The sequence below is a fragment of the Lissotriton vulgaris genome, chromosome 1_1, assembly GCF_964263255.1.
Source record: "Lissotriton vulgaris chromosome 1_1, aLisVul1.2, whole genome shotgun sequence".
NCBI lineage: Eukaryota > Metazoa > Chordata > Amphibia > Caudata > Salamandridae > Lissotriton > Lissotriton vulgaris.
In genome coordinates this window covers 829923706-829948112 of record NC_141685.1, presented here as the reverse complement: position 1 = coordinate 829948112, position 24407 = coordinate 829923706, and the positions used below count along the sequence as shown (strand labels likewise).

Sequence of the window (24407 nt, the reverse complement as noted above, 5' to 3'; positions counted from 1 at the left end):
GTGTTTATGGGGGAACCAGAAGAAAAGAAAATATCCAACATATACCAGACTCTGGTCACTCATTGCTCCTCTCCACTAGACAAATTGCGTTCCGTATGGGAGAGTGACATCGGGGAGTTCGAGGAGGATGACTGGCGCGAGGCCCTATAAGCCCTGAGAAGAGCGGCAATAGCAGTGCGCTTACGTTTCATCCAATTCAAATAATTACACAGGGCTTACTACACCAGGGACCGGCGTTGGAGAGCTGGATTGATTGCCTCCCCTCAGTGTTTGAGGTGCGAGAGAGCGGTGGGCACATTTATCCATACAGTATGGTTGTGCGAAAAATTGTCGAGATTTTGGATGGGAGTGTGTAATTGCTTGTCTGAGGTGCTGGGCTGGGACCTTCCTTGCTCGCCGCAACTGGGCCTGTTGCATATCATGGAACAAGTTGGAGGAAACATATATAAGCGCCATCTACTGGTCCTGGGCCTCACTGTAGCCAAAAGGGACATTGCCCGGGCCTGGAAGGACCCCAGGCCCCCTTTGCTGGAAGTGTGGAAAAGGGGTTTGGATTTTTGCATGGGGTTGGAGCGTCCAGTGTTTAAGGCCAGGGGCTGCCCCCGGAAACATTTTAAGATATGGAAGCGATGGGCAGACTACAGAGGGCTATGGCTGGTCCCGCCTGCGCAACAGGACGTTGATGCCGAACAATTCTTAGTTGAGCCCGGGTGAATGGGAGTACACACTGGTAGTGACATGATCTTTTTTGCTCTTGGACTCTGTAGACACTGTGAAGGGAGGGGGGTTGGAACTGGGGTGGGGGTTGGGAGGGCTGTTTTAATTCAAAAACGTTGATTGAACTGAAATGTATGCAATGCCTTACTATTTGCTCAATGGTCCTTCGGTGTTTTGAGGGACGGTGTCCTATATGCCATTTGTCAACGCAATAAAATGTGTTCTGAAAAAAAAAAAATTACCTGTTAATTTTCTACCACACATATGCCTTTACCATAAACACAATATATATATATATATATATATATATATATATATATATATATATATATATATATATATATATATATATATATTTCGCTCGACTCTCCTCAAAATCCACAAGAAACACAATATTTTTTTCCCACTAAAGCAGTGAGAGGGCACACAACAGCATTCTGGCCATCTGGCATTAAGATGAGTCTTGCCTTCCTGCTCCAACAATAATCATCATCATGCCTACGCGTTTCAAGGCCAACCGGCCCCTTCTTCATGGGCTGCCAAAAACATCACACTGAGGCTCACATTATTATTTCCGGCTTTATTTGTTTCCGTTTCAGCCCACTGAGGGCGTGTGCTCTGTGCAGTCTCCCTTGATGCTTGCTGGGATACAGAGTCCTAAATGCGAGCGTGAGTCTTTACTTTGGTAAGTTCAATGTGTGTTTCACTTTAAGGCTAATTTAATTTCCTGTAGTAGGATTCTGTGCATTTCGGCAAGTTTAATTAGCATAAAGAACGCTGTGCTGTGCCAGTGTCAATAAGTTTGAAACTGCAGCCTCTTCCAACTGGCGAAGTACTCACTCTCAGGTGGCGATGGTGCTCCTCTCCACGACCAGGCTGCCGTGTTAAATTTTTCCAAACCAAATGCCCTAAAGCAGCGAGAGGGCACACAACAGCATTCTGGCCATCTGGCATTACTATGCGACTTGCCTTCCTGCTCCAACATTAATCATCATGCCTACGCGTTTCAAGGCCAACCGGACCCTTCTTCATGGGCTGCCAATAACATCAAACTGAGGCTCACATTATTATTTCCGGCTTTATTTGTTTCCGTTTCAGCCCACTGAGGGCGTATGCTCGGTGCAGTCTCCCTTGATGCTTGCTGGGATACAGAGTCCTTAATGCGAGCGTGAGTCTTTACTTTGGTAAGTTCAATGTATGTTACACTTTAAGGCTAATTTAATTTCCTATAGTAGGATTCGGTGCATTTCGGCAAGTTCAATTGGGGGCCAGAATTGTGGAGATGTAATGAGGTGAGTTAAAATAGGATTGGGAGTACCGAGGAAAACAGACTTTTATTCTAGGGTTCTCCTAACCTAAGTAAAAACAAAAAAGAAGGCACTAGCCCGAGTGTAATGTCTTGTGTAAAGGTGTCCTTGTTTAGGAAGTGTGGGTCAACATGTTTCTCGCTTCTGGATCAGTATCCTCGCGATTCTTCAGGACCTAATTTATTAACTATCTACACCTAAACTTAGTGGTATATTTACTACTCACGGTAATAGTGTCTATTACTCAATGTACCTGGTGCAACCTGGATCTACCTGTTTTGGGAGACAAAAATGTATAGGCATCATTCAGGTTGATGTAGTACATTACAAACATAGACACGGTCTTGCAGTGACTCTGACTTCTGTCTTAAACACACGTGGAGTGAACACAATTGTGTTAGAGGACGTTAAAAACAGCAGTTTTAAAATAACAGGTGGTGGGTCTCCACAGTGAGCTATTGTGACTCTAAGCCCCTATGGAATACCATGATGCAGCAGAAATATAGTAAGGTAGACTCACCCTATCCAGTATAATCCCCAGGCATCAACAGTACCCGGTGGGATACTCCTAAGGCTTGGCTCCTATGTGTATTGGACTAAACAAGAAAACAATTCATACATAAAGTTGGATACATCTACCTTTGAGGTCAAGGTTGAGGTCTCCATCATGTTTAGTTTTTGTTATTGCGTCTAGCTTATATTGTTATCAACTCACAGACTTGATTGCTCACACAGTTGTAATTCTATTTGAATGTAGTTGTTCAGTGCATAACCAAACCAATGGGAGCATCAATCAATCAGCATCTTGTGCATCGCTGGGTTTGAAACAGGTGTGTCTTAGTTAGTGCCAAACCCGGATCATAGACGTGTGCGCAACGTGTTTAACTTTGGGCGCACACTGCGGGATGGGGCCGCCAAAACACCTATTTAAATCTAGCAACTATCGGGTGCAGTTAAGGTTTCGGGTGCGGGACGTGTACGCCTCCCTAAGTTTCCAAAAACACGGTCCCTGATGAGAGGGGTACGTGTGTGCTCAGTTCAGTGCGATCTGTGTGTTGTGTCCGGCCGGTTGCCTGCTACAGTTAAATTAAAATTAATCGGGTGCATCTGCGGCGCGTGGTGCGCGCAGTTGTACCCCGTCCTTAATGTGAACCGCTAGCTACCAATGTCATACCCCATTAATTTGGTCACGAGCTCCCGGGCAGTGCCTCCCCTTCACTACTGCACAGACCGGTTAATTAGGCAAAGGTTTCAGAGTCTGTTGGTGTGATTTAAAGTTACGTTCATCTCAACTGTGGGGCCATTTAAACTTACATTTACAGTCAAGCTACCTGGTGGTACAATGTTACTTATGGTTTCTGCACATTATGCTGAGTCCTTGACCTGCCCTCTACACTGGGTCTTGGAGGTGGCGAGGTCAATGACTCCTATGTTTTTGTTACCTCGGCGGTTAACCTGTCTGTGGGTGTGGTTTGGGCTGGATTTCGGCTAGTCTAGTGTGAGAACTACAGCGGCGGCCATCTTAAAACGGTGTTTAGTGTTCACAAAGAGGTGGGCGTAATGCATCCAATGGGTATTATCTCTCTGGTGCTGTATGTTTTTGCAACCACATCGTACGTTTAGGATGTAATGTTGGAGGTACTATTGGATGTCTCATCAGTTTAGTCTATTGTTCTGCACTGGTATAAGCGGACCAGTTCCTGTGGACTTAGGATGGCCATAGAATAGTGGTTGAATTGGTCCTATGGTGATGACCATCTCAGAACGGTGATTAGTACTACTTGTGTTACGGAAACAAGATGGGTGAAATGGATTCAAAAGTGATTATTGCTCTGGTGCTGTATGTTTGCAAGGGCACATAGCCAATTTATGTTGTTGTGTTGGAGGCACTAGTGCAAACAATATAAGTTAGCCTATAGTTCTGCCATGTTAGAAACGGACTAGCTCAATTGACCATTGGCTAGTGGTTGAGTTGGTACTCAGTGACATCGTTAGTAACAGTTGTTGGATCTTTCAGGCAGACCAGCTAAATCCTAATAGAGCTCCAAGGAATGTCCTATTTCAGCCCCCTGTCATCTGTGGATGATGTCATCAGTGATGTTACTGATCATTTCATGAGCTAAAACTGCTGAATTTCACTGGTTTTGTATGAGTAAAATCTGAGATTAACTATAACTTCCCTATAAACATTTTTTAAATTATTTTTCTAACTATAACATCCCTTTCGTTTTTCGTATTTTTAAGTGAATGTCTATTTTTTTCTTTTTAACTTGTATTCGTGTTTGCAGAATGGTGGAGAAAAGGGACGTGGTCCCTGAAGACCTCTCAGCAATTCTGCTGTGTGGGACTTATTGGAGGTGACAGAAGTGCTTGTTGGCCCCCAACAACCCTCAGCAGCCAAGGTGACTTCATCCCGGAACCAGTTGTACGCCAGGAGATGCGTTTGCAGAGGGTGGTGAAAGAATGCATGGTCTCTGGCAACTTGGCAGCCTTTTTTTTTTTTATTACCGGAGGGGAGGGGGCCGCATGGCCCCCTATCCCTGGGCCAATTTTGATAATTGGGGACCCCATCCCCTGGGGCCCGGCCTATTTAGAATTGGGGAGGTGGGCAGCGTGGCCCCCCTCCCGGGCCAATTTTGCCCATTGGGGACCTTATCCCTGGGGCCCGGCCTTTTCTTTATTTAAAAAAAACAAGGTAGGGGCGGAGCGACCCCCTACCTGGGCAGATTTGGTCCAGGGGACCCCATCCCCAAGTCCCGGCCTCAATTGTGGGCAACCTGGTCCCATTCAGGGCACCCACTCTCTACGGATGGGTACCGCAGGCAGAGCCTGAATACCCCTGCGGTCCCTGCTGGTTCCCCGCCTCCTGTGGGAGCTGCCATTGCTTTAATAGAGAGGGCTCTTCTAACATACAGCTTCCGTTCCCTCAAAGCATTTATGCTCCGCTATCAGCAAGTGAGGTCAAAATCCTCCTGCTTGCTGAAAGTTAACACTGTTTGCTATGGTTTGCTCCCGCAAAGCGATAGCAAATAGCTATGTCCCAGGGTTGGCCAACCCGGGACATAGCTGGAGCTGGCCCTGGCGGTCCCCAGGGCCATGTATGGCTCCAGGATGGGGGCCACTTTCACTGAATTTGCCCTGGGTTGGTGGCGATCCCTGGGACTGCTGCGGAGTCAGCACACCCCCTTTAACTAAATTGAAAGCCCTGAGGAGGGGTCAGCGTATGCGCCTCGCATTCTTTAAACAAAAAGCCCTGGGGAGGTGGTAGTCCCCGAGGGGGGGGCAATATGCACCCCATTGATAAACTAATAAGCCCTGGGGAGGTGGTGGTCCCCAGGGCAGCGGGTGAAGCCATACAGGTACAACCAGCAAATATTTTTAACCAAGCCCCGGCAGGTGGTGGTCCATGGGGCATCAATGAGCTCCAGGAGGGAGGTGGAAAAGTGCCCCCCCCCTTTTCAAAATGCCCATAGGATGGCCAACCTGAGGCTAATTAGAAATGAAGCGCGGAAGCCGACGCTTCGTGTTTAACATTGTTGGCAGGATCCGCGGATCCAGCCCGCCAATTTTTTTTTTTATGCTTTCTTGGCCCTGCAGGGTCAAGGTGTTTCTACCCTGCCCCCTTTTAATTTTTTATTGATTTCTTTTCTGTGACTCGGTTTAAGCAGAGTCATAAGATGGCTGCCAACAGTTCTTGGTTTGAAGTGTCAATCAGATCTCAGCACGAGATTAGGAGGGATCGCAGAGCCTCCGCTTCCCTAGATATACAACTGGAGGTTTCTTTACATTCCTCCGCAAAAACAGATTTAAACCAAATCACAAACAGGGTGCGTTCTGGACCAACATCTACTTTCCTGCCAAATTTGGTGTAATTCCATTCAGAAGTTCGAGCTGTAGCCGTGTCTAAAGTTCCTATGGAAATTAAGTTTTAGAAAACCCGTTTTGGGTCCCCTCTTGACAGATCACCCTGAAAATTTCAAGAAGCAGCTGAAGTGGGTGGCAAACTAGTTTTGAAACTTTTGTGAGGGTTCGTTGAACGACGCCAAATTTATTGGCAAATGAAAAAATGTTCTTCCTTTGGAAACTGCACCCTAACTATAACTACCTATTGGCAACTGATATATACTTACCTGTAAAATACTTACATTTTCATGGTAAAGGTATTTGTGGTAAGGCATACGAATGGTAAAAAAAGTTATTATAAAAACATTAGTTGTAAAGACACTGTTGTGGCGACACATTTTTTAATCAATGTTTTTCCACCTTGGAGTATCTGAAAGCGAGGGATACTTTCTAAACTGCAGTGCCATTAGTTGTTTTTTAGATGGACTGTTGCAGTTAGATCTAAGTAAGCTGCCGGTTTGAGTACTTTATAGTTGTTAATTACAGTCCAGGAGTGAGATCTTAAGCTAAAAATGCTTTTGTCCATTATTAAAGAATGAAGTTGTGTGGCTTTATTTAGTGCTAGCTTAAATGTAGAAAAGGGCATCTTTTTATTCCAGAGATCCAGGGTTCAGGTAGATTTAAGAGCATTATTCAGAAAGAGACTGTATGGTAATTATTTTTTTCTCAAGCTCTAACCAAAGCACCTCGTTAAGGCTAGAATCATCCAAAGTTTGTTTTATGCGGTACCAAACCTTTATTGATGTATAAAGTCTACCCACTATTTTGTTCATTAAGCCAAATTCCAACCGCATTTGTGCCGGCGAAGCAGTTTGAGGAAGTTGAAAAACTTTTTAAAGAATGCTGGTAAGTTATTAAGAAGAGTTGAATCTTTTCCATGATGGGCAGCGCTAGAATATGTTTGAGTTGGGAGTGTTTTGGTGGCTATTACCAAAATCAATGGTCTGAATGGTGGTCCCTCCTGTTATGTTGCCAATGACTTATAAGCAAAAGTTAATGCGTTTTTCCGTTGAGCCATGTAATTTTTCTGTTCATAAGTTAATTTGTTGTCAATGTAGAATCCCAGATATTTGTAACTAGATATGTTGTCCAAAGATTTGCCTTCTAATCAGATGTTGTACAGATGGGCTGGCCGATTACTGATGAGCATTGTTTTTGTTTTTGTTACGTTGATTTCTAACTTGTTTACTGTTTAGAATTCTGCGAGTTCGGTTAATAATCTGGTCAGTCCAATCTGGGCTAAACTGAATAAGACGATGTCGTCAGCATAGGCATGGTGAGAAAGAGGTTCGCGGACCTGGCGTGGAGAATGGGAGTTGATTGTATTAAGTTTTACAGACAAGTATGTTATGAATTGATTAAATACATGTGGGACCAAGTGACATCCCTGCTTCAGGCCCACATTCTTGTACAATTTTCTTGAAACTCTATAGCCATCCCCAAGTTTTACTCTCAACCCATGTGTTGGTGTAAAATATCATTAATCACTTTAAAATTCTATCTGGGATAATTCATGCTCATAGTTTGGACCACAGAAGTTTCCAGTCCACACTATCGAATGCAGCTTTTAGATCAATGAAACAGAGATCTAAACTCTGTTTGTTTTTCTTACATTTCTCTGCTATTAAGAAGATAGATAAGATGTTAGAAATGGTGTGAATCCCCTTTCTAAAGCAGTCTGATTTTTGGGGATTAGGTTGAGTTCATCTGACCACTGCACGAGATCTTCCAGGATCAAGGAGTCAAGATATTTTGATTCTAGATCCAGTAGTACAATAAGTATGTAGCTTGATGGATTAGATCTTTCTCCTCTTTTATATATAGGTGTTATAATTGATACTTGCCAGCTGTCAAGAGTTTGATTTCAGAATCTCAACTTCGGCGAAGAGGTTTTCTAGTTGAATGCTCCAAAAGTCAGGGTCATGTTTAAAGATGGCTTGGGGAACGGAGTTTGGTTCTGGAGCACCGTCTCTTTTGCTTTTGTTTATTAGGCTTATTATAGCATTTGCTGAGAAAGCGGAACGGTTTCTATTAGATTCCCCTTGGTGGTCAAGTTTCTCATTTGTGCCGTTTGTATATAGGTGACGGTTGTCTACACCCATCTGTTGTTGATAACTTTGGTGGTGCAGCAGCATCGGTGCCTGTTGAGAATGATGGTGCTGCTCTTTGAGATTCTGAGTTATGTAGTTCGCTTAGTCCTGCTTTTGCACATTTGACTCTGAGAAGTTCCTAGGAAGATTCAGTTGGATTATCGTGTGCCAGAACTTGTTTGAGTTGTGATGTCTTGCGTTGTGTATTCATTTGACCCAGAAGTTGTCTGCACTCGTTCTTTTGGTCTCCCATAGCTTTATTTTCAAAAACGTCTTCTTTGGCTGAAATGCCTCCCATGGAATGTCTTTGTTGTTATTTGTATGTAATTTCCGTAATGATCTTGTTAGATCCCTTTTCAATTTTAATACCTCACTTGTTAATCCTTTAAATGGATTGGAACCTGTTCTCTTGTTCTGAAGTTTTGTCCTTACAGCTGGAAGTTCAGTCAAAAAGTTAGAGCATGCTTGGATCCTGTTGGTATTCACTAGGACAGACTCTACAAGTTGCTCTTTTATTGTTTTAAACTGCTGCTTGTTTGCTTCGTTTGACAAAGTAAAGCGTTTTAAGTTATTGTATTCAAGTTGCCTTCTTGTGATTTGGCAGTTTGTAATCTTGAAAACTTTAAGTTAAAGAAAATGTGATGGAATGAATGAACGCTCAGTGTGGTGTACTCTATGTGGAAATGAGCAAGAACCAGCATTAAAGGGAGCGTAATGATCGTATAGTCAAGTGTAGAATGGGACCTTGGACTGTGATGCGTGTATTTAGGCAGATTATCTTTTTCAGGTCTTCAGTTGATCAATTGCATACCCTCATATTCAAGTGATGTTACTAGTTGTTGACCAATATGGTCAGGACGAATCATCCTGTTTGGAAGCTGTTGCTTTACGCTACAAAAAATGTTGTCATCTGACAGGATTTCCTCTTCATCTGGTGACTAGTAAGGTTGCATTAAAATCTCCGGTCAAAACTATGTTCCAAGCTGGGTCAGCACATCGTAAGTCTGAGAGGGTTTTAATTAGTAGGCCGCTGTTATCTTTTATTTATTTTTTGGGCAGTTGGTTGTGTGTAATAATTAATCAATATTACTGATGTCTTCTTTCCCAAACGATGATACATAAGTTTAATAGGTTGAACACTAGGACCTGTAGATTTGAGCTGTTCTGTTGTGATATTTAAAGCTAATAATATATAGACTTGCCAAACCACCTTTTGCACGGCTGTATTGTTTACATTTTTCTGCCACAACTGTATAGTGGGTAAAACCAACTTTGGGGAGCTGTTCCAATGCCCATGGAGCCTGTAAGGCAATTATATCACAGGTGTCCCACTCGTGAAGAGGAAGGCCCTCTTTGAGGAGCTTTTTTGCTCCAGATATATTCCAGGACAAAATGTGGATAGCCCTTCTTGAAAATTGCTCGCTTTATCTTTCCTTTGTCAGTCTCTCTTCTTATTGGCAAGAGTCCCTGGAAGCCAGTGTCATTGATTTAAGCTCTAGTGATACTACCACAACTTTGCCCAACATCCAAAAACTTTCCTAAAACTTTAATTATCCAATTGGTGGACAAATTTCATAAGCTTCAAAACTGTAGGAGAGTGGTTTAACCTCATGCTGATGTGCTGTTGGGAGACCAAAAAGGAAAAAAATCAGAAGAGTCAAGAGGACTTCTTGAGAGAGGAGGTGAACCCATGTGAGGGTCACCAGCTGAAAGCTGAAAAGGGATGTAATGTTTCTCAAGAGGGCCAAATGAGACAACAATGAAGGTCCTGGCAAACTACATCAGATACTGCATGGTGAAACACAGTGTGAAACAGTGTTAAAATGGGAAACCAAGAGAAGAGAGTTTCTGTACTAGCGCCAGTGGATTCTTTTTTTCCCCTGATCCCAATCCGGCAACTGTTGTCAAAAGGAAACACATGCAATGACTTAGGAAAGCCTTTGCTGACGTAGGCACCCAGACTGGTGTGATGTATCCTGCCAGACTGCAGGTGGTTGTTTGAGAATGTTTTCGCTGTTCACTAATGTGGATCCTACCTCTCACTACTTGAAAAATAAATTTACTAAAGAGGGAAAAAGAAAAATGTATGCATGTTTAATATTTATTCCTTGAAAATTGAACTGTGCTCTGCACAACCCAATTCACTTGATAGCCACCTTCTCTCATTTGTCTCTATCAAGGACAGAGAGTGAGTAGATTACAGTACTCATCAAACACTAAAATTAGAGAAGACATCTTGTTATTCCTTTACAAGGTTTAATGTATTGCTCCAGCAACTGTACTAATGAAATGAAGCGTAAAAAACTATCGATGCCCTAGTAAAGGGTTCTCCAATGTCAGTCCTGGACAGTCAGATCCATACGCAATTTTTAAGACAACTACATTTGTAGTTGGCCTCTAGGGCCGCCATTGGTGAACCCTGCCCTTCTACAGGGTATTTGCACTTTGCCATTGGCCATTGCATCCATGTTAAAATCTGACTCGGTTACAGTCATAATCTAATAAAATATTACCAAACAGTAATTGCTGCTGAATAACATTTTGAATATTATTTGCTGAATGCAAGTAGTTTCCTTTAATCTCTTGTACCTCTAATGTAATAAACTCCGTTTTGTATCATTGCTTAGGTGTGCTAAAATGTAGCCAAGTATAAATGGTGACAATGTGCCTTTAATAGCTGAATGGCTTCTTAGGATGCACACTTTAACTTTTCCTTGCCACAACCAAGGATGTTGGAGGCCATGGGTGGAGCTAGTGGTGGCCACAACTAGAGCAGGAGGAACACAGCTGCAGTTAGTAGAATACTTTATTTCGATTACCATGTACCATCAATGTGTACGTACAATAATACAATAAAATGTCTAAAGAAATAGGTAAATTAATAAATAAAATTTCATATGCCCAAGTCGGTTTAAAACATATTTCCCTATCTGTAGAACACTAAAATCTCAATAAATGCACATTTAATTCCTTTAAGTAATCAGTTAACACAGAAACAGCTTAAACTGAGTGAACAGGATTAATTATCAGGAGATTAAAACCTCAGGGAGTTTTAAAACGTTATAATTGTGCATTAGTATATAGTCCAGAGGTTGTGTGTATAATTAGTACAGAGCATGTTTCAACGTACCATTTCCTATAAGATTTTACTGCGCCTATGCCAAATAGCATGTAAAAATTTGCTAACAGCTGCAGTTAATGAGGGTGCTACTGAAGAATAGCGGGAGTAAAAACTAGGGATGCCTTGTAACATGTTTTGGATCACAGGAAGCTGGGTACTCAGTCTTGGGTTTTGTTCGGCCTCTGGGTTCCCACTGCACATCACAAAGGTATCGAAATGTTTCCCCTTTCTGTTTGGGTGGTCTCTGTGTTCTGTGAAAGTAGATGGTGCCTGTTTGTGTGAGAGGAGTGGTTGTCGGTATCTCACCTTTGAGAGTTTTTTTAATGTGATTCAGACCGTTTATGACGTCATTCCATTGCATGTTACTGTAGCCCTTTAGTGAATGGTTACTGGTGGATGTTGTGACAGGTGGTTTGATATCTGTAGCTGAAGTACCATTTTAATTACTCAAGACCTACTTCTGTCCCAGGAACGCGCTCAATGGCCCCCTTGGCCAAGAGGGCTGTGACTTCCTGCTGAAGAAGCGCAAGGTGGTCCCCTAACATGCTGTGGTACCGAGGTGGCAGGGCTGGAGGGGTAGTCTCGAAGGGGAGGGAACAGCCCCTTCGGACTATCTGCAGCACCCACCTGTCTGAAGTGATGTTGTGCCAGTGAAGGGGGGGTGATGGCGTATTCTGCAGCCCACTGGCGTTTGATGGGCCTGAAAGGTCAGACTAGGAAGGCTTTGAAGTGGATGCTGCGGAGGTGGAGGTGGACTGACCTGCCCGCTGTCCCCCAGAACCGCCTCGGCGGTTCCATGTCCGCAGCCATGCTGAGGTTGTTGCTGCGTAGGCGTGTGGCTCTGGAACTAATGTGTTCGGGCACCCCTCCCTTGGCCAGGAAAGGAGCGAAAAGCAGAAAGCAGAGGAGGGCGAGTGGCCGACAGGCCCAAGGACTTGGCCGTAGCCCGGGAGTCTTTAAAGCGCTCCAACGCAATATCTGCCTTTTTGATAAAGAGGCAGATGGCATCAAAGGGCATGTCCATCAAAGTGTTCTGGACATCCCCTGAGAAGTCAGTTGCCCTCAGCCAGGCGTGGTGCCGAAGCGCCACTGTCGTGGAAATCACCCTGCCCAGTGAGTCGGCGGAATCAAGCCCACAACGAATGGTGAACTTAGCTGCGTCCCTCCTAGCTGCAATAGCTTGGGCGAGTACTGTTTGTGCCTCCTACGGACAGTTGGGCAGCACCTGCGCTACCGTGTCCCACACAAAGTGGGAGTAACGGCGCAAGAGGCATGCGGTGTTCATCGACCGCAGCCCTAAGCTGACAGATGAAAACTGCTTCTTGCCAAGCTGCTCCAGCTTCTTGGATTCCCCATCCGGAGGTGCGGAAGGGAATGCACTCTGCGATGCAGAGGCTTGGACAACCAAGCTCTCAGGGGTGGGGTGTTGGGAGAGAAAGAGGGGGTTGGCCCGGAGCTGGGATATGGCGTTGGGCCAAGTTCCTGTCCACAGGAGCCCCCATGTTGGGTCTGGACCAAGTGCCCAAAAGAACGTCAGACAGTGCATCATTAAAAGGCAGCAAGGCCTCCGAAGAGGTTGCCGCCGGTTGAAGCACTTCAGTCAGGAGGTTAGTCCTGATGGCCAATGTAGGGAGTTCGAGATGGGGAGCTAACGCCGCCCTACACAACCCTACTGCATAACTTGCCCCTTCCTCCATAGCCACGGAAGGAGGAGACAGCATGCCACTGTCAGGCGAGGTGTTGAGACCACTGGCATTTCCCCAAATCCTCTGCCCAATCAGGATCATCACCACACTGTTGTGCGAGACGGTCCTCAGGCCCCTCCCACTCCTCCCCTCCCTTCCGAAGTCTGTAACATGCTGAAAATAAGGAGGACGGACGTAGGGGTAGAAAGGCCCCATCGGCGCCGTGCCCGGTTCAGGGCTGAAACCGGGGACGACGTCGGTTGTAGTACCGGAAGACGTCGGAGGTGGTGCCCGAGGCGGGGTCGACACCGGTGGAGGTGTTATCAGGACAACCAGCGTCGGCCAGGATCCGAACCCGGATCCAGGGGGGTCCTGCTGCGCTGGGGCCGAAGCTGAAGGCGGCGCCGGGGCCAAAGCAGACAGCCGCACCGGGCCGAAGCCACCGGCGACGGGTGAACAGGATGACCAGGTGCGCCGGCGGGGCCAGACGGCCAGAAGAGTCGGGCCATGGCAGCAAGAAACACCACTCGACCCTCAGACGCGTCACGCAACAGGCGAGGGGAAGTCAAAGAGCTACGGTGCTTCTTCGACTTCTTTTTGGAAGGCTTTGACTTGCCTGACCCCAAGTGCGAAGACTTAGATTCGACCCTCGACCTCCCATGGGACCGGGACCTTGAGCGGTGCAGAGCAGACTGCCCGACTTCCAGCAACTTTCGAGACTGCTCCCGCAAAGTCTTCGGCGCCATGGCCTGGCAGTCGGGGCACGACTTGGAGTCGTGGTCGCGCCCCAGGCAGTAGAGACGCACGCTGTGTGGGTCCGTCACTGACATCATGCGGTGACAGTCCCCGCAGTTCTTGAAACCAGGCATCCCTATGACACCAGGAGTCGGTCAACTCTAAAAAATGAGGTAAAAGGCCTCGAAAAAGCTCAGTCAAAAATTGACTGGGGGTACTTGCTCTTCCCGGATCTGCGCTTGCTGGCGCGGAAAAAGAAAGAACTGACGTCAGCGCGCGTGGGCACATCTCGGTAGCTCCAGCGACATCATCCCGGCACCAAATACGCACGCGGAGCCGCGCGACGCCGCCTACGGACGCACAGGGATACTGCTGACGAAAAACTTTCCGGATCCAGTCTGACGCCTGGGGGTAATTCGAAGGTAAGGAATCCATCACCACATGTTTCTTTCAGATCTTTAATGTAATTTTTTAAATTATTTTACATTTGTGTGGAGCTCCAGAATGTCCCATGAAATTGTAGCCTTAACTAGAATCTAAATCAAAAACTAACAATAAAAAGGCAAATTAATTTAGATCGAGAAATACCATAATATAGAAAACCTGTAGATGTAATGAAAATGTCCACTCTGCACCGAATTCTCCAGCAGGCTTAGCGCTGTTCTCATTTGGAGTAAGAATCACACTGTAAACTCTTTAAAATCGGACGACATAAAAGAAGTACATACCACATCCGGCCTCAGCTTAAAAGTTAGAAGAAGGGAGTAGAACATGGCATGCAGGGTGGTCACCACAGAGGAGCTCCATGACTGAAGAACCTCGCGACTCCTCGGAATGCGATGAATAGAATACTGCAAGACAACGCAAGAAAAAATATTGTTAGAACACATTGGCTCATTGGGCCCCAGGAACAAAAAAAAGTGGAGTACAGTGGAGGGGCGTAGAGTGGAGTGGTAAGCAGAGGAGTAGAGTGTTGTGGTGTAGTTTGGTGAGGCGTAGAGCCGAGGGGCAAAGAGCCGAGGGGCCTAGAGTGGAGGGGCATAGAGTGGAGGCATGTAGAGAGGTGTAGTGGAGTGACGTTGAGTGGCCTAGAGTGTCAGAGTGAAGTGTCAGAGTGGCGTACAGTATGGAAGTAGAGTGGAGTAGCATAGAGGGGAGTAGTATTGTATAGAGTGGAGTAGAATGAAGTAGCATAGAGGGGAGTAACAGTGTCAGAGTTAAGTGGCGTACAGTCAAATGGCAGAGTGTGAAGTGGCATAGAGTGAAATAGAGTAAAGTGTCAAATAGTGGAATAAAGTGTCGTGGAGTGGTGTAGAGTGATGTATACTGGAGTAAAATGTCAGAGTAGAGGGGCATAGAGTGGAGGGGCATAGAGGGTCAGTCTGGAGTGGAATAGACTGGCGCACAGTGGAATGATGTGGAGTAGAGTGTTGTGGAGTGTCATAGCATAAAGGGTAATAGAGAAGAATAGAGTGTCATAGAGTGGAGTGGTAGAGTGTCCTTAGAGTGAAGTGTCAGAGTGGCGTACAGTGCCATGGTGAAGAGTGGAGTAGTGGAGTAGAGTGTTGTAGAGTGGAGTGGGGTGTCTAGAGTGGAGTAAGTTGCATTAGGTGGCATAGAGGGAATTGTATAGAGTGTCACAGAGTAGAGTAGAGTTTAGTAGAGTGGCATATAGTGCTGTAGAGTGGGGTGGCATAGAGTGAAGTACTGTGGGGTGGCACAGAGTGGAGTATTGGAGTAGAATGTCAGAGTGTATTGGAGTGTCATAGAGTGGAGTGCTGTGGAGTAATGGGGCGTGGAGTAGAGTGGAATGTCAGCGTACCATACAGTGGAGTGGTATGCAGTAGAGTAGTGGAGTAGAGCGGCATAGAGAGGAGTAAAGTGGCGTAGAGAGGAGTAGAGTGTTGTGGAGTATCTTAGGGTGGCGTATCAGAGTGGCGTGTCAGAGTGGAATGGCTCTGAGGGCAGTGGAGTGTCGTACGATGGAGGGGTATAGAGTGGTGGGTTGTAGAGTGGCATGGAGTGTCGAGAGTAAAGTGGTGAGGAGTGAAGTTGAGAGGCATGAAGTAACAATGGAGCAGTGTTGTGGAGTGGGGTGTCGTAGAGTGGGGTGTTTTAGAATGGAATAGCATATAGTAGAGTGGCGTAGAGAGTAGTGTAGTACAGTCAAGTGGCGTACAGTGTTTTGGAGTGTCGTTGAGAGGCCTAGAGTGAAGTGGCATAAAGTGGCATAGTATGGAGTAGAGTAGACTGGTGCAGAGTGGTATAGAGTGGAATGTTGTGTTCTGGTGTTTTGTGGCGTTGAGTGTGTTAGAGTGGAGTGTCGTAGAGTGGGGTGTCACTGAGTGTCGAAGTGGGATAGAGTGGAGTGGTGTGGATCGGAATTTTATAGAGAAAAGTGTCACAGAATGAAGTGACGTAAAGTGAAGAACGTGTCGTAGAGCGGAGTGGCGTAAAGTGGATTATGCATGGTGTGGTACAGCACTGTCATTACTGACAACACATTTTAAATTGAAATGACCATTACATTTGCACATACAGTTTTACTGATAAAAGTACATAGTAAACATGCGGAAGTTGCTTCACCTAACTTATTTACCGCTGCGCAAATTATGCCGCGGTGCGGGAGTTCTATTAGGTGGGAGGGGCCGCGCCGGCCGACAGACATGCGCAGCACTACTGAGGTAGCGCGCACGCAAGGGGTTAAAGTATGGATTTGTTTTGACCGTATAAAAATATCTGTTGCCACCACACTTCAGAATTACAAAAAGTGCTTTATTTGTGCTTTCCTAATTCTGAAATATTAGCACAGTTCATTTACAGGCATTTAAATTTTGTTGTGCACTAGAAAAAACCTTTCTTCTCTCACTCCCAATATCTAGCAAGATTATCACATAAATCCTCTCTTCGAAGCCAGTGAAAGAAAAGTAAACAAAATTCCTCATAAGACAGAGCCTGACATTTGACCTTTGTCTTTGAATGCACAGCAAACGTGACAAGATAAAAACAAAATGTAAAGCCAGTGTACCGAACATGACGCTCGTGAAAGAATACAAGGAGCAATGGTAAACAGGCTGTGCTCCAGGAGAGGGAGAAAGACATGCTGAACAGCCGAAAACAAATAAATCCAGCAAGCAAATGAGAGAATCAAACCACAAAGCCAATACAAGAAATGGGCGGGTTGCATTCCCAGTGAAGCTTTCAGAATGTCTCCAAGTCTTTTCACAACCAGACTGCTGCGCGGTCGAGTAGGCTTCAACCTAAAAAAGGGAGGGGGAATCCATACGAGCACCTTATTATGGTGGCATCCGGCCCGTGGTCCCCATACCTCGGGCGCGATACTTTACAGTGTTCCAGAGAGCCTACCCCAGGGACATTATGGTCCCCTGCCCAGGGAGAGTTTGGGCATACCCTGCCCGCACTCTCCCAGGCAGAGAACTCCAATTAACTCCCACCCAGCGTGAGCCGTAGAAAATGTTTTCTTCCGCCAGGGCTGGAGCAAACAGAAGTTGCAGCTCCTGTCTACACCTAGTATGGTCCAGGCTGGGACTGTGGGGGCACTGAGGCCCCACCCAAGGTCCCCAATGTACTAGAGACTCCAGAGAACAGGGTCTCTGCAGCAGTTAAGGCTAGGGGAGGGGGGTCCCAATAAACCTCCTTCCCTTAATTTAAGAATGAAGGACCCGGGCCATATGGTGATAAAATATTCCTTTATGTTAAAATAAGTTCTTGAGAAATAACTCAGAAAAACAAAGGTCAAAGTGATGTTGTTGTTTAAAAGGTTATGTTTTCATTAAACATTTCATCGAACTATAACAAAAAAAACGAAAATTCACCAGTTATAGTTATCTCAAGCAACTAAAAATTGTGCCCTTAAGTAACTTAGCCCTCACCATGCACTACTAAGCACCCCACCTATTACATCATTCATGACAAGATCTATGAATTCACTGATGGCAAGACTGTGCATGGTGGTGGTACAGGTTATAGTTATCGTAAGGGACCAACTGGCCCCACTCCAGAATCTTATAAGGCCCTAGGGATCCAAAGGGGTGTTTATTTTTTTTTTAAGGGGAGATGACCACATGGCCCCCTTCCCAAAGCCTCATTAGGCCCTGTGGGCCCCATTTCCAGGGACCTATGTATTTTCAAGGGGAGGGGGGCCAAGTGGCCCTCTTTCCCGAGTCGCATTAGGCCCTGAGAACCCTAAAGCCTCATTTTCTTTTTTTAAGGGGTGGGGACAGGTGGGCCACGGGTCCCCCTCTCCAAGCCGTTATAGGCCTCAGGGAGCCCACCCTATGGCCAAAACTTACAAAAAGGGGAAGGGCCATGCCCCCTCCCTCTTTGAGTCTCTTGATGCCCTGGGGACTCCAACCCCTAGAACCTTTTTTTTATTAAAGGGGGGGGGGGGTTTGGGCTGTGTGCCCCCGCAGCCTTATTAGGCACTGGGGACCCAATCCTCCAGGGCCTTTTTTCCAATTGGAGGAGAAAGGAACAGCACGGCCCTCTTCCCATGCCATTTTAGGCCCTGAGAACTATCCCCGGGAAAATGTTTAAATCAAAGAGTAGGGAGCCGTGTAGCCTCCCCTTGCCCGAACCTTGTTAGATCCTATAGACCCATCTTTCAGGGCTTTTTTTTAAGGGGGGCACCCTCCCCAAGCCTTTTTGGGCTCCAGAGACCCCATCCCCTGGGACCTGCATTATTAAAGGTGGGAGCCCTGGTGTCCACCCAGGGCACCCACCATACATTTGTTGGGGGCCGCAGGGAGAGCTCCATGGGCTCCGTAGCCCCAGCAGGCCCCCCGCATGCATCAGGATCTGGCTTTGCTCCCACCCACAAGGAGCAGCTCCTTATGCTGCTCCCTGCGGGAGGGAGCAATATTTGGATCAATTTTCCTGCCTGCAACAGTGTGGGCTCGGAAACTATCAAAAGTCTGCTCTCAGCTGGCGTAAGCATTTTTAAAGTTACTGCCCGCTGGGTAGCAGACTTTGTGTTTACTCCCGCTTGGTGGAAGATTAAGAAATGCTCCAACAAAGCAGGAGCAAAAACAGGATTCCCTTTCAGCGCCAGTGCGGGCAGGGAAACCGTTATGTCCCTGGGGTGGGCTCCCCGGGACATAGCAAGTAAGACTTCCCCAAGCGATGGACTCTCCGGGAACTGTGAAGACTCAGAGAAAGAGACCACGGGCCTCCCCTCTCCATAATCAATCATTTCAGCCCCGGGGTTGGGCTCTCCAGGACCTGTGATAGTTCGGAGAGGTGGGCCATCCTCTCCCCATATACAATAAGTTCTATCCAGGGGTGGGCTTCCTGGGGCCTGTGACGGCTCAGGATGGGGTGTATAAATGAGGGGGTTTACCCAAACATAGTCACTGGGACCTGGGTTCTAAAGGTACTAGGAGGAAGGAGTACCAGTGTGAACATGGAATAATATACACAAATCACAAATTAATTATCAAAAAACACTGAATGGATCCACACTGTTTAATTCACAATGGGATAAGGTATACTGAATATACAAAACAAATTATCAAACGCTGTTGGCGGTTGTACAGTGCCCCAGGGAAGGAGAGGGGAGGGAAGTGGTGGTCAAGTGAGGATGTGGAAATGGAAGGAATTGGTGACAGTAAAATCAGTCAATTAGCAAAACTATATTGAACAAATTAGATGCAAAACAAAATGACCAAAAGTTCGGCGTTTGAATCAAAACGGCATACTTCACAAAATACAATCAATGTTATAATGGTGGCGTGAAGTTGACACAAAGAAAATTTGTTTTGTAAATTCAGTCTACCTTATCCCATTGTGAATTAAACAGTGTGGATCCATTCAGTGTTTTTTGAGAATTATTTTGTGATTTGTGTATATTAATCCACGTTCACACTGGGGCTCAGGATGGGGGGCACGCGGTCTGACCTCCCGTACTCAATTACTTCAGCAAGAATAGGATCCCCAGGGCCTGTGATGGCTTGGGGAGGGGGCCACGCAGCTTCCTCAACATATTCAATCATTTCAACCCCGGGGGTGGGCTCCCCGGTGCCTGAGATGGCTTGGGGAGGAGGCCCAGGCACCTGCCTCCCATTTACAAAACAAAGCAGCTCTGGCAGTATAGCAGCAATTTTTGCTGTTTTTTTATTTTGGACCCCAAGGGGTGTCCCTCTGGGTCCCCCAAATAGGGCCAGGGGATCCAGATCTGCGCCCATATATATATATTTTTTTTACATGTTACATGTTTCACAGAGTCCTGTAACAGCTGCCAGCAACATTTTTATCAAGTTGCTGGCAGCCAATCAGAGGGCTCGCTCCAAGGGGAGTCTGAGTCCCACTGGAGCGAATTGGTCAAATGGAATAAAATCACCCTGGGCCAATCAGAACACTATTTTTTAATTGGGTTGAAGGGACTCTTGCAACCATCCAGATATTTATATGGTTTTAACCTTAATGTCTCACAAAACTACTAAGCGGATTTACATCAAATCACAAAAAACACAAGCTCTAGCTTCCTGCCAAATTTGGTGTAATATCGTTCAGCAGGTCTTTCTGCACCATGTGGATTTAGCATTTAGGGACCCTTCTTTTTTCCTTAGACAACACCAGACAGATTACCATAAAATGTTCCATGCAAACTAGTCAAACTTTTGAGAGAGTTTTGTGGAGATCTGCTGACTGTGCCTTTGGCCGTGCACAGTGGGGGGTGTCCAGGGTCTGTAGCCAACCCCCAAAGGCAGCCAACCCCATACCACGCACAGCCAAAGGTTAGCCACAGGACCTGGCCCTGGAGAACCAAGGGGCTTATTTTTTATTAAAGAGGAGGGGAACTGTGTAGGTCCCCCCTCACCGGATCTATTGTGGCCTATTACGGATCCCATCTCCCAGGGCCATATATATTTTAAAGGGCAGGGGACTCTCGAGCCTCCTGAGCCTCCGTAGGCCCTGGGAACAACATCCCCATGTCCTTCATTTTTCATGGGGACCCCTTCCTCCTGGGCCACTATTAAAATGTAAGCGATGGGAGGCCACGCAGCCTCCTTTCCCGAGCCTTGTAGGATCTAGGGACCCCATCCCCCAGGAAGGGGGGCCACGCAGCCCTGACCCAGAGCCTTTATAGGCCCTGGGGACCCCGTCTCCAATGGCTGCTAATAAAAATTTAGGGGGGCATGCAGCCCTCCCTCCCTGTGCCGATTCGGCTCCGGGGACCCCCACCCAGGGCACCCACCACACTGTCATCGGGGGCGTGGGGAGAGACACAAGGTCCCTGCGACCCCAGCCGGCTCCCTGATCCAGCAAGAGCCGGCACTGCTCCCACCAGCAGGTAGCAGATAATAATACTGCTCCCTGCGGGCGGGAGCGATATTAAGATCCATTTCACTGCCTACATCACTGCGGGCAGAGAAACAGATCTAAACTCAGCTCCCAGCAGACAGGAGCATTTTTCAAGCTCCCTCTTACTCGAACGGATTTGATGTTTGCTCTAGCTTGGCGGGAGATTTGAAATTGTTCCCACCAAGTGACAGCAAACACAGGTTTCCCTGAAACCGCTAAGTCCCAGGGGTGGGCTCACCGGGACATCGCCCGAGAGCTGGCCTTGAAGATGGGGTCCCCATGGCCATTAATGGCTATGGGAGGGGGGCCACATGATCCCTTACCTTTTTACATATCCAGTCAGGCCCCGGAAGATGGTAACGGCCCGGGGAGGAAAAGCGCATGTCCGATCCCACAGAAAACTGCACTGGACCCGAGGATCTGGTCCTTAGGGCCACAGTAGGCAAGAGGAGGGTGGCCACTCGCGTCCCCTCCCCCAAAATATAAACATCTCTTCCCGCCGGAACCAGGTCCACCATGGGGGACTTCATTAAAAAAAAGCACGGGAGACGGAGATTGTTTTTCAAAATTATTTTGTCACAGAAACTTTGTGAATTTGCGGCAAATGTATTAGAAAAAACATTTTGGACCCGAGCAGGGTCCCTCTGGGACACCACCATCAGGAATAGGAAGTCAGGGTATTCCTACCCTGCACCCCTGTACCTTTTTTTATTGTTTTTTTAAGGACTCAAGACCAAGCCCCAAGATGGATGCCACCACTTCCTGGTTGAGGTGGTGGCAGCCAATCATATCTCATTTCGAGATCTTTCGGGCTCCCCTGAGCCTTCACATCCCTAAATATACATGCTTTTTGAGCATTAATTGCACAACACAAAAAGCACTCTTTCTGGACCTAGATGTAGCTTTATGTCAAATTTGGTTTAAATCCATTCAGCGGTTTAAGCCGTAGCTGTGTATAAAGTTCCTATGAGAAAATGAATGGAGAAAACATGTTTTGGGATCCCCCTTTTTCCTCGGCGCCCCCCCCAACACAGACAAAATCACACTTGGCAGATCACCCCGAAACGTTTCATGTGCAAACTAGGCAAAAAAGAGCACTTCTTTGGAAAGTTTCATTGAGATTTGTGAAACGGTGCCAAAGTCATTAGCAACGCAATCAAGCTCTATAGTAATATAATTCCATTATATAGTGCTTACTACCCGACGAGGTATTGAAGCACTTTACGCCAGGCAGTCTGCTGCCTATGCAGAAAGCTCTTTTTTTAAAAATATAATCGCTGTCTGTGACAATTGTAATTGTAATTGAATTTATATAGCGCTTACTACCCCATACGAGGCGCCAAAGTGCTTTCTTTGCAAGTGGCACGCTACTCCAGAACCCAAAAGGATTAGTGATAAATTAGTATAGTGAAATATGAAATTAATTTGAGCAGTGGATATATTAGTTTTATTCAGATTGAGAACGATGCCAGAGGGATAGAAGAGAGAAAGGTTTGCAATTATATTGCGCTTTCTACCCCCGATGAGGTATTGAAGCACTTTTTGGCAGGTAGCACACTACTCTGGAACCCGAACAGGATTAGTTAGGAATTAGTATAGGGAAATATTAAATTAATTTGAGTGGTGGACATGTTAGACTGCTACTTGGATTGAGAAGGAATAGTCGGGAGATAGAGGAGGGAAGGGTCTAGGAAGTTTTTGAGTAAAGTGAAGGTACTTTGAGCAGAAAGCCACGCCAGCGAATTAAACAGCAACTTTAACATGAAAATAAAGTAGAAGAGTAGTGTACAAGAAGGAACTCGGGAGACAAACATATGCTAATCGAGAAAATATAAATGCGCAAGCCAGGCATGAAAGATATATCTAGCAAGTTCACACACTGAGGAAAGAGTGGTTTGTTCTCCTTGAGCGCCATCTAGCGGAGAAAGGAGTTGGCATGAACTACTTGGAAATATTTGAATTGAGGTATTCATTTTTTTTTTCAATTAATTCTCTCTTAGGAGGTCTGTTTCTATTCATCACCCCATGCCAAAGCTTTTGTATTCATGGTCTTCTCATAATAGGCCCGAATGGTCCAAAACAAGTCGGGTATGTTTGTGAAAAAGATCACGGATCATTTTTTAAATTCTTTTCTAATCTTCATGCTTTTCATTTTTTGCTTAAAAAACGAACACATACTGCCAATGCTCTATCACATACCCTGACTGTCCTCGGGACATCTTAAACAGCCTCTTCTACTCCTATGCCCTTTGACCTTGGCTACTGCTCTTTGGGTCCCGAAGAGGTCACGAATAGTCGACGAGCAAGGTATGAACAATAAGCACGTTAACTTGCCTGCAATAATGAACACAAGCATTTGCAATGCAATAGGTCTCGCATTTAGCGAGTTTGACCTATTGGCATTGTAAATGACAATGCTTTTATTCATATTTTGGTTTTTAAAACATAAATGAAAAGGCATTGTAATTTACAATGCCAATAGCTTAAACTCGAGTAAATGCGAGACCTATTGCATTGCAAATGTTTTTTTTTAAGGGTGTGTGGGAAGAAGCATCATGGGAGGCAGAAGCAAAACGGAGGTGTAGGCGAAGGGAAGCAACATGGAGGACGCGGGTGCTGGAAACTACCTGAAGGAAGTGTTGGGGGTGGATAAAAGCAAGTGGCGAGAGAAAGAGAGCGCAAGGTGGAGCATGAGCGGAGCTAATAAAGGAGATAGCGAGACACGTGTACCTTGGGGAAAAACGTGGCAAGAAGGCAAAGCTGGGGAGAAACACCTGAAGGTGAAAACATCACGGAGGGTGGAGGGGAGACGCCCAGAGGTGAGAGAAAACAACATGGTGCCCGGTGAAGGGAAAGGAACTAGTTCACGCATCATTCAGATCCTTTTGTTAGCATAAAATGTCTGGCTCTTCTGTGCATTGGCATCGCAGCCTGGGGTATCATTAGGAGGGGGAGGGGCCTCGCCGCAAAAAAAAAAAAAAAAACGAGCGCGGTGTCCCAGAAGCTGGTGCGCCGCTCAGTATTAAAGTTTTCCAAAAGAAACAGAGCGAGGTGCCCCTAATCGGGCGCCGCGCTCATCTAAGCAAAAAAAATTAAGTAAACTGAGTGCAGTGTTCCTAAAGCGGATGACCCGCTCAGCATACAATTGATGTAGAAGAAAATCGGCCGCCATTGTCCCCATCACTTTCAATAAACAAAATAGTGCTCACTCCCTAAAATGCAGACCATGTAACAAGCGAAGTAAAAGGTCCAGTCGTTATGGGCAGTAACCAATGCAGACAAGGCGGTACCAAGGAGGGACTAACAAGCCATATTACGAATCGGAGGCCTGCATTTATGAAGTGCAATGACACAAGCCAATGATAAATATGGGCGGAGAATGGGTGGGGTTTTAAGTGCATACCCTAATACAGCGTGCCTCGCAGAGCAAGAAGTGCATGCGCGCTGCTGCTAGGCTCGACCTAACAAGCGTAATCATTCTCTGTGGTCATTGCTCTGCTCAAGGACAGGAAAACCAATGCAGTGT

At 46.1% G+C, this 24407-nt stretch overlaps 1 protein-coding gene across 1 annotated transcript in view; it reads right to left on the bottom strand.

Annotated features, from left to right (window-relative positions):
- ALG14 (ALG14 UDP-N-acetylglucosaminyltransferase subunit) overlaps positions 1-24407 on the bottom strand; it is a 338962-nt gene that overhangs the window by 230940 nt on the left and 83615 nt on the right. Inside the window, exon 3 of the mRNA XM_086957333.1 lies at positions 14287-14409. Within this exon, the coding sequence (XP_086813459.1) occupies positions 14287-14409 (123 nt within the window). The remainder of the gene's footprint in view (positions 1-14286; positions 14410-24407) is intronic.